Source organism: Magnolia sinica, chromosome 1, assembly GCF_029962835.1.
Source record: "Magnolia sinica isolate HGM2019 chromosome 1, MsV1, whole genome shotgun sequence".
NCBI classification, from domain to species: domain Eukaryota; kingdom Viridiplantae; phylum Streptophyta; class Magnoliopsida; order Magnoliales; family Magnoliaceae; genus Magnolia; species Magnolia sinica.
The window spans coordinates 23000189-23011048 of NC_080573.1; the positions used below are offsets into that span (position 1 = coordinate 23000189).

A 10860-nucleotide genomic window follows, 5' to 3' on the forward strand; every position below is an offset into this window, starting at 1 on the left:
TTAGTTATATGGGATGTGATGCTAAGGCTATTTGACCCCGACATTATTGAGCTTATCATGCTAACAGCCTAGCTTTCCTTGAGCTATTGTCTTAGAATCAGTAACTTCTCATTGAATGTAATTAAGGGCTTATGATAGACCACAACATGAGATGTAACCACAACGCAGACTAATAAGATCTACCAATAAAAGCCTTATAACATGGTATGCTCTTTTTTCTTATGTGTAGCTTGGCAATAGTACTCTATGACAAACAAAACACGAATTAAAATCCATATAAACATGTGAAAGGTATAAGATCAAAAAAATTGATCTTCAAAATATGACTTGTGCAATCGGACTTTTAAAATACATTTCAAAAAGAAAATAACCAAGGTCAAAGCACTCCAAGCCTGTGCCCATTCCATGAACCACTGGTTGGGGAAATCATTTTTCTCTTTCAACCAGTAATAGATTTCCACCAGCTAGGCAGCTTCTTTTTTGGCTAGCCGTCTTGCATGTAGTGTTGGGTGATGAACAACGAGGCTTATAATACTTGTCCATTTTATTCATCAATGACGTAATTATTCTAAACCGAGTCTCATAAATTTATTATTACCATTTTGCTTCCATCAGACCTGATCGGAGTATTAGTCACTCGATGGGTAGAAACCATTAACAGTAAATCCTCCATCAACGGCTATGACTTGTCCGGTAATGTATGATGCAACAGGCAAGCAAAGGAATGCCACCAAAGGTGAAACATCCTTTGGCTCCGCAACGCGTCGAAGGGGAGTTCGGGACATCATTTCTTCCACCAACTCCTTGTTTTCCAGAATCTGTTTGAGGGAAAAGAACAAAATCTGAACATGTGTCACAATTATTATGAGATGTACCCATCAAACATTTAGTTTTTGAATTCGTATTGGCCTGTATAGCCATTGTTTCTCAGTGGAGTACGTGCAGCTTTTCAGGCCGGATGAAAAAAGATAATTTGCACAACTTTTCAGGCCGGATGATAAAGATACAACGCACCCAATGCAAAATGCACTCTCAGCTTTCTTCAAATGGCAGTGCCTTACAAAAGCTATCGTTGCACAATGAGTATTGTGTCCTCTACAAACACAACCTTAGGGCCCGTTTGGCCGGGCGGATTGGAAGGGATTGAATGGTATTAGGGTGGATGGCATGGATTTCTAGGTAATGATGGTGTTGTCAGGCTAATCCCGGGATTTGACTTCCAATCCCTTCCAATCCGACCGGCCAAACGGGCCCTTAGGGAATTCAAATTTTCATAGTGGTGTCTTTGGGTTTTAGACCCTATGTTTACATAGACTCGCTAATTTATAATTGAATAGAATATTAGAGAAGAGAACTTTACATTCGCTGCCAGAGGAGTATTTGTTATCCAAGGTGCAACACAATTAGTCCGTATATTGTCTTTTGCCCACTCACACGCCAAATTCTTTGTGAGCTGATTCAATGCTCCTAGAAAAAGCAACATAGACAAAAAAAAAAAAAAAAACAATCTGGGCATCATAGGTCATTGATGATAGTATTCAAGAACACTGAGAAATAAGAAATCCCCTCTACACACCATCACCTGCTAACATGTGATCCGAGTGAGAGATCCAAGCCGCCCATCAAGTGGATTCAACTGTATACTTGCCCATGGATGTCGCTGCTAATTAGGTGGGCCACATTTTGTGAAGCAAATGAATTGCTTACTAACATAGAAGCTTTTATTGCTTGAGCAAATATAATAGTATATCAAGTTTCTTTATTGCAATTTAGTCATGCTCTTCCTCTCTCTCTCTCTCTCTCTCTCTCTCTCTCTCTCTCTCTCTCTCTCAAAATCCCATGTTCTGAGCTCCATCGATTCTCGAAAAGTTACGCCCATCATTGGGTAGATATTGAGAGAGAGAGAGAGAGAGAGAGAGAGAGAGAGAGAGAGAGAGAGAGAGAAATCATGTTGGAACGTGCATGGTACTCAATGTTGGAATAGAAGCTACATGGTCGGACCCACCTGATGAATGGCTTGGAACATGCACGGTAGTCAGATGTAGGAGAGGAGATTCTTTGCATGTGTTGTGAGAGATTAGAAAACTTGGAAGAAAGTCAGTAATCGAGGTTATGTTTTCAATAAGAATTACCTTTGGTAGCTGCACAAACGTTCGCACCAAATATTCCTACCAAACCAATGACAGAGGATATGAATACAATGTTTCCCTGTCCTGATGCCTTTAAAAGTGGGTGAGCAAGTTGGCTTAAATGGTATGCAGATTCAAAGTTGGTGGCCATTACAAATGAGAATTCTTCAGCAGTAATCTCTACCGTTGGTTTAAAGAAGAACGTCGCAGCACTGCTTATCTAGAGCAAGGTAACCAAAACAAGCATTTGTTAGTTAGTTCCCAAAACAAGGACAGGTATTCATAGCTTATTTGATATTTCAGTCCCATTTCAAAGGACGCAGATTGCCTGGAGACCCACTCACCAAGGGTGACCTGACTCTTTGGGGTCACCATGATGTATTTGTTTTATCCACACCGTGGATCCATTTTTCCAGCTCAATTTAGGTCATGAGACCAAAATTGAGGAAAGATCCAGAACTAAAGTGGACCACACCAGGGGAAACAGTGGGGATAATGATGCCACCATTAAAAACTTCCTGAGGCCCACCATGATAATTTTTTTGTCATCCAACCTGTTCATAAGGTCACACAAACCCTGATAAAGGGAAAACACAAATATCAGCTTAATCCAGAACTTCCATGGCTCCCAAGAAGTTTTCAACAATATTCATTCAATCCCCACTGTTTCCCTTGGCGTCCTCCACTCGAGATTTGGATTTACATCCTTTTGTGCTCATGCCCTAAAATGAGCTGTAAAAATGGATGTTAGATAGAACACATACATCACGGTGGACCCCAAAGAGTTAGTTCATGGCAATCCACGTCAGATTTCTAGGGCCTTTTTATTAGATTTTTTTATTCAAGATCCAAGTTATGGCATAAGTCTGAGGCTGCTGCCAAGCTGACACAATTCTTCTTTATAGGCCACTTGCACCCGTGAATTTGTACTCTGCCCTATTATGGTATAACATGACCTACAATGTCATTCCCTACCCTATCAAAAGCATTTTCAGTTAATAAAACCAACGCCTGAGAGAAACTTACGAAGATGTTGAGCTTCCCTTGGAACAGTGACGAAGCCTCCTCCATCAGATTTTGACGTGCTGCACGTGCCGACACATCGCAAACAGAACCTGTCACGTTGAAACCTGATTCTTTCCATTCATGCAAGCACTGCTCAAGCTCTGATTTGTTGCGGGCACATGTGTGCACAGATGCTCCAAATGCAGCCAGTTCTTCTACTATAGCACGCCTGGAGGACATATATATTGATGGACCAACAAGCAGGGTGAATGATATGCATATGATTTTCTGCTCTGACTATGATATGAATGCTACACAAACGAGGAAGAAATGGAAAAATGGCAAATAGTGGAGTAGGACCTATGTTACTATAGAGGGAATAGGTCTACACGATTGTAGAGCATGGCCCCACATTGGAAGGACAATGCCAACAGAAAATTTCTTCCAAGGAACAATCCTAACCGTTTGGTCAATGGCAAGCAAGTAGAAGGATTATGTACAAATAGACACAGGGAGAGCAACGGTCCAAATGCAACTATAAGAAAGGCATCTTCAAAATTAAAAGAGAATCATTAACAATTATCATTAAAATATTATAATGATGGCCCACTTAACGATTGGATCAGGCCAAAGGGCTAGGCCAGTCCATTGATCATTGACCATAGCATAGCATGGTCCGAACATCGAGCCTAGGTTTCAAGCCTGGGTTCAACTAAGGGTCAAGCCCTAGCCCTATAGGGCCAAGCTGCCTAGGCTGGACCGAACAACCCAAGTCATTTCTACGCCTATATGGAGGGAATGTGCAAAAATCCATTCCATCCATTAGGTTCGTTGCCTCATGCTCACCCTAAAACCCAAAAAGTAGTTCGATCATAATCTCGAGTTGGCCACACCATGGGAAACAAATTGGATGGGGATGCCCACCATTGCTTGCTTATGTTGCCCATAGTGATTTTATAGTCCAGCTTCTCCGTTCATCATATCTCACCATGATGAAGAACTGCCTGAGATCAAGCTATTGAAAAACTCTAGTAGGCTGCAAAACATGAATTTAGAGTTGTTGGGCATGATTTTAATTACAATTGTCCTTATGATGTGGCCTAATAAGTTTGAATCGGCAAGAATTTTTGTATCAAGGCCAAACAAAAGGTGGCACATGTGATGGATAGAGTGGATCAGATTAACATTAATTTGTTACACCCAGGTTAGCAGTAGGCAGGCCCCCTACCTACACAAGTCACATTAGCAGTGTTGCTCAAAGAATGGTATTTTAACTATGGCACACAGATTAACAAAATACATTTGTGAAATCAGTCCCACCTAATGCCTGACATTGGTTGAATTTTGGGCCAATGCATGTAAATAATGGGATCCACAAGTTAAATGACTGATCTTACACAAATTTTCTATAAATCCAATGTTTTCATAACATCTAAAGTATATAGGCGATGGTGGAAAAACAGTCAAGGTGAAAATTAAAGGTGTTGAGGTCATGAAGTAAATAACTCAAGGTTGTGAGTATTTACTCATGACAGTTACTCTCATATACCGTTAGTTGAGAGAGATCAGCTAGACCAATGACTAAAAAGTATACCTTTATGGGCTATGGTAATTGTATGAAGGGATATAGGTTGTATGACTAGGTAACACGGAAGATCATGATTAGCCGTAACATTAAGTTTTATGAGGATTCCTTGTTCTCTGAGGATGAACATAAGAAAATAGAAAAGTAGTAGTTATTGATGTCAAAATTGAAAAAGGTAAGACACATGAAGAAGCCGAGCAGCAAGAAGTGGTACAAGAGCAGGTGGAGTAACCACCTGTAAGGAGAAATCGATTGAGAGATCGTAAATTACCAGTGAGATACAGAGATGACTTGAGTTTATATTCGCTCTCTTACGGATGAGGGGTATATGTCTACCTTTTAAGAAGCACTGGATGACCTAGATATTGAGAAATGGATGGTAGCGGTGCAGGATGAGATTGATTCTTTGTATAAAAATAAGATGTGGGAACTGGTGAAGCTTCCCACTATGCTTAAAGTGATCGAATGTAAGTGAATTTAGATGAAGAAATTGGACAGATATAAGGTGAGATTGGTAGCGAAGATGTATACTCAGAAAGAATGTATCGACTTCAACGAGATTTTTGTGCCTACAATCAAGCGGGTAATCTATCAGATTTGTATTGGCGCGAGTTGCCCAATACAACCTGAAACTGGAACAAATGGATTTGAAGATTGCTTTCGTACATGGGGAGTTGGAAAAGCGGATCTACATGAAGCAACCAGAGGGATTCAAGATACAGGGGTTAAAGAATAAGGTTTTCATGTTGAGAAGGTCATTATAAGGCCTAAAACAGTCGCCTAAGCAATAGTATAAGAAATTTGATACTTTCATAGTGAGTAAGCAGTTTACCATAAGTGAATATAATCATTATGTCTACTTCAAGGTATTGGGTAATGGAGGATTCATTGTATTGGTATTATATGTTAATGACATGCTTATCACCAACCATAGCATGTCTGAGATCAATATATCAAAGACCCGGTTATCAGGAACATTCGAAATAAAAGATCAGGGGGCTGCAAAGAGGATTCCCAGTATTAATATACACAAAGACAGGGAGAGGAGCAGTTACAGTTGTCTTATGCAGAATACCTTGAGAAGGTATTGGTGAAGTTTGGGATGGATAAAGTTAAACCAATTAGCACACCCCATGCTACTCACTTTTGACTTTCTTTATAAAAATGTCATATTACAGATGAAGAAAAGTGGTTTATGTCTCGTGTGCCCTATTCAAGCGTGGTTGGTAGTTTGATGTATGTCATGGTCTGGTCTCTATAAGATAAGATATTTCACATACAGTTGGTGTTGTGAGAAAATACATTTCAAAGCCTGTCAAATAACATTAGAAGGTGGTGAAATGGCTACTTCGTTATCTATGAGGTACAGCGGAGTATGTCCAGACATTTGAAAAATTAAAAGGAAAATTGATAAGTTACATGGACATTGATTACATAAGGAATGTGGACAATAGAAGGTTAACTTCCGGTTACTCATTTGTTTTACTGGGTGGAGCGATCAATTAGATGTCGAAGCTTCAGTATATGGTTGCTCTTTTCACAATTGAAGCTAAGTATAAAACAGTGACAGAGGCTTTTAAAGAAAGTTTTTGGTTATGTGGAATTATAAATGAGTTGGGGCTTCAACAGGAGGTCGTATCGGTTAATTGTAAAAGCGAAAGTGTAATCAATTTAATAAAGAATTTGGTTTACCATCCTAAAACTAAATATATTGATGTTTGTCATCATTTTATCCAACATGTGCTTTTGAAAGACAGTGTTACTCTTGAGAATATTCACTCAAGCGTGAATTCAATGGATATTCTTACAAAGGGGTTTCCACAGAGAAGTTCAAATTATGTTCAACTTCTCTATATTTGACAAAGGTTTGATGAAGACAGTGTGTAGAAAAGCGACAATAATAGTGAAGTTATGATAGAGGTGATTAGAGATGGAGCTTGAAGCTATGATTCATAATAATTGAAACCATGTTGGAGATTGTTGTCTAGATGTCTTCAATTTTTACAGAAACAAAGGAGTTCAATTTACTGAACAGCCTACTCAATTGACAATTGAACCTCGAATTATACATACTGGTCTCTAGACAATTCTAGACAAGTTCGATACATCAACCTAAGGGATTCGAGCAATCAACTTTTTTTATAATACTCGTAAATTCTTTGGACCATTTTAAGCATGTTCAAGTGATCGAACATGTGACTATCGATTGATCAAGAGTTGCTCAATCGATGCTTAGATCGATGGTGTGCGCGATTTTGCGTAATTGCACGTATTATTTTCTATTCAAGACGTAACACTACATATGGGTTAATGAGGGATTAGGGTATGATTAAGAGAGCTTAAACGTTTGTAAGAGGGTTTTGAAGAGACACTAGGATTTTTTGAAAGGTTTTGCATCTGTAAGTTCATCAATCTCTTGTAATTCATTATTTGTAATGGATTTTACTATCGTTTTATGCCGTGGATTTTTCCCGTAAGAATTTTTTATATAAAATTGTGTGTTCTTGTGCATGCTTTGTTGCATTTATCTTTCACTTGATTAATTCAAATTTGGGGTTTTCTTCTGTGGTCCCCCAACAAGGATACAAAAGAGATAATGTATTTCATCTAGTAGGGGCCAAGGAAATACAACAACCGTCCATCTAGGTGGACCACACAAAGAAGTGAGGATGATGAACAAGGAGATGATGAAAGATGGACAAATTTCTCACATTTTCTTTCTTCTCTCTTCTCTCTTCTCTTCTCTTAAAAAGAGAGGATGTTAAAACGGGAAGGGACATCTCTCTCTCTCTCTCTCTCTCTCTCTCTCTCTCTCTCCTCCCCCCCGGGTGTAATCCCTCTGCAATAAAATATATACATAAAGGCGAAATAGAGTTTGAGGGCTATGATGTTCCACCAATCTAGGGAGTTGGTATACCAATTTATGAAAGAAGCCCATGAATCCATTTCTTACATACATATATCTATGATGTAATTCCTACACGATCAAGGCTATCCACGTATGATCTAAATCCCATGTTGATTATAAAGTTGATAATCAGATCTGTGCCTCAAACCATGATCAAATGCAATTAAAATAGTTTTAACAGTTAAAATAAAACCAGAACTATTTAAAACCTTATAAAGCCTGTTAAAACCTTTTAAGTATTGCCCAATGAAAAAAAAAATCACTTAATGAGTGTATAATCTAATCAGATCTAACTCTGAATAAGTCACATGGTATACTCGGTGGATCCCTTATTAGCTCGTGCAAGAATCAATAAAACATGATAAATGTACCGAGCATCACTCACTTTCAGTGGCAAGGATTAATTATTAATGTCCGCATTAAGTCCCTTATCTCATGATCACACAATCTCATATTGTTTACTTGAATTCCACTAATATGAGTGATTAAGGGTCCATACTAGGACCTCATATCAATGACATACTCACACTCCTGTGTAGGGTAAGGGCAAAAGGTCCAACCGGTACTAAATCAATTCTCGATAGTGAAGACCTTCCATCTAGACCCAAGTCACAGCCCGACTTTTAACATGTGAAACTTCTTTGAGACCCACCATGATTTATGTGTTAGATCCACTATCCATCAATTTTTTCATATCATTCTAGAGCATGAACCCAAAAATGAGGCACATCTAAAGCTCAAAAAGCAATGGGAATTGAATGACTACGGTTGAAACCTTCCAAGGTTCCATTATGAGATTTATTTGCCATCTAACCTCTGCGTAAGGTCACACGGACCCTAATGAAGGGAAGACACAAATATCAACTTGATGAGAGCCTTTCATGGCTCAAAGAAGTTTTCAATGGTAGGTGTTCAATTCCAACTATTTCCTATAGTGGGGACCACTTTAGCCTTGGATCTGCCTCCTTTTTGGTATCATTTCCTAAAATGGTATGGAAAAAAAAATTAAAAAAATGGATGGAGGGTGTGGATCTGCTACATACATCATGATAAGGCTCATGAAAGTTCCACATGTCAGCACCTCGGGTTTTCTTCTCCCTGAAATTAGTTGCATCTTGCAGCAAGCAACGAAATTTCTTGGCATGTAAAATTTACATGAGCCCCACAATGATGTATTTCTCGGATCCACATCATCCATCCATTTTTTCAAATCATTTTAGGATATGACCCCAAAAACAAGGCAGATCCAAAGCTAAAGTGGATCACACCACAAAAAAATAATAGGAATTGACACTATGGTTCAAAACTTCTTAGGGCCACAGAAGGCCCAGCTGATATTTGTGCTTTACATTCATTCCAATATATGTGACCTTATGAACAGGTTAGATGAAAAGTAAGCCACATGATTGACCCTAGGAAGGTTTCAATGGTAGTTTGTTTAATCATCACTGCTTTATGTAGTGTAGTTCACTTGGATGTATGGCATTTTTGGGCTCATGCTTTAGAATTATCTAAAAGCATTGATGGACGGTGTGGATCAAACACAAAAATCATGGTTGGAATCATAAATGTGTCACACGTTAAATGTTGTATTGGATAGTATGCAACCTACTCCGGACCTTACCTATGCCGATGCTAAACTTACTTATGTCATAGGTTGGATTATTCATTGCGTGGAAAGGCCACTAAAATGTTAGGGCCACATCGTCACTGATAGCATCAATATTGTTACATTAAGTGTTGACTGATGTCAACCTCACATTGGAGTTGTAAAAAATGACAAGTGACTTCATCATTGACTATTCGCACTCATATTAGACAGAATAGTCTTCACCTTTCCACAATTGAATATCAGCCCTTAATCACTTCTATTTTCTGCCGCAAAGAAAGGCCACTAAACAGAAAGTTAATGCCATCCTACTATTTACACCAATTAAAATCCCATCAGTCCCAATTAATAAATTACCTAGCCGCGTGTACTGTACAGAGATTGCTCTACCACCCTCGCTTCTCTCAGCTTACTACTATGGATACTAAGGTCTTTCTTCTCCGTACACGTGCATCATTATCCAAGTGACGTACATCTGGACCGTTGGTCTCACCATGAACAATTTACGGGAAAAAGAAATCAGCCTATTCCACTAACGAGGTGGGTCAAATGTGATTGTGGAGTGTGGACCGTAGGTATGTTTCTAAAAAACTATTTTTATCATCAACGAACTAGATGAGACCGGCCTGAATTTCAGTCTTGGGGAATGTTCATGAAAACAAGATAAAAAGAGTAGAGAAAGAGATCATACCCTATTCCTTTAGTTCCGCCGGTTACCAGAGCTGTCATTCCTTTCAGAGACCATTCCTTCTTCCTTGCTTCTTCTCCCATTTTCCTCTCTCAACAAACAAAAAAAAAAAAAAAAAAAAAAGGTACAACTGGAATGCGTTCAACCACATACAGGCTCTATCTTCTCGTCCTTGTTGCCAGTGCACAATGAAACGGGAGCGGAGGATTAGGTGAGACCCGTGACTCACCCAAGACAGTGCGTCACTTACTATGGGGCCCACCTTAATATATGTATTATGTATCCATGCCGTCCATCCGTATTTTCAGATCATTTCAGGCCATTATCCCAAAAATGAAGAAGATCCAATCATGAGGTGGACCATACCTTAAGAAACGGTGGTGATTGACCATTAATGGGCTACAAAAGTTTTGGATCAAACTGATATTTGCTTTTTCCCTTCATCCAGACTTATGTGACCTTATCAACAGATTGGATGGAAAATAAACACTATGGAAAGATTAAGGTACGCCCTAAGAAGTTTTTAATGCTAGGTCTTTCAATCACCGCTGTTTCCTTTGATATGGTCCACCTGATTATTGGATCTGCTTCATTTTTGAAATAATGCCCTAAAATGATATGGAAAAACAGATAGGCTGCATGGATATAGAGTACATACATCAAGGTGGGCCCCATAGTAAGGGTCACACCGTATTGGGTGAGTCGGGATCTCACCTAATCCGCTCTCCTCCATGCCATGTAATTGTATGCATGGGCCCGTCTACACGTGCACAAGTTGTTGAATCTTTTCAGATATCAAAAGGTTTGGGGCTATTTTCAGACAGTGCGGCCCTTGCCGCTGTTCATCCATTTGTCCGTATCATTTTAGGTCATCATTCAAAAAGAACCAAGTAAATACAATTCTCAGGTCACCGTAGGAAACAGTGGTGATCAAAT

The 10860-nt window shown here is 39.1% G+C and overlaps 1 protein-coding gene across 1 annotated transcript; it reads right to left on the reverse strand.

Annotated features, from left to right (window-relative positions):
• Window positions 1–297: 297 nt before the first annotated feature.
• On the reverse strand, window positions 298–10059 carry LOC131242979 (tropinone reductase homolog At5g06060-like). The gene is made up of 5 exons (XM_058242006.1): window positions 9928–10059; window positions 3156–3363; window positions 2133–2349; window positions 1361–1467; window positions 298–818 (listed from the first exon to the last, which is right to left on the reverse strand). Exons 1-5 carry the CDS (start codon window positions 10005–10007, stop codon window positions 630–632), a joined length of 801 nt encoding a protein of 266 aa, XP_058097989.1. The 5' UTR covers window positions 10008–10059; the 3' UTR covers window positions 298–629.
• Window positions 10060–10860: the final 801 nt, after the last annotated feature.

What these genes read in the sequence shown, in the direction of transcription:
- LOC131242979 (XM_058242006.1), bottom strand. Translation starts at nt 10,007, where the DNA reads ATGGGAGAAGAAGCAAGGAAGAAGGAATGGTCTCTGAAAGGAATGACA. An exon ending in GGCGGAACTAAAGGAATAGG is followed by an intron (nt 3,364 to 9,927) that starts GTATGATCTCTT and finishes TATGTCCTCCAG; the next exon opens with GCGTGCTATAGTAGAAGAAC. An exon ending in ATACTCCTCTGGCAGCGAAT is followed by an intron (nt 819 to 1,360) that starts GTAAAGTTCTCT and finishes TCCCTCAAACAG; the next exon opens with ATTCTGGAAAACAAGGAGTT.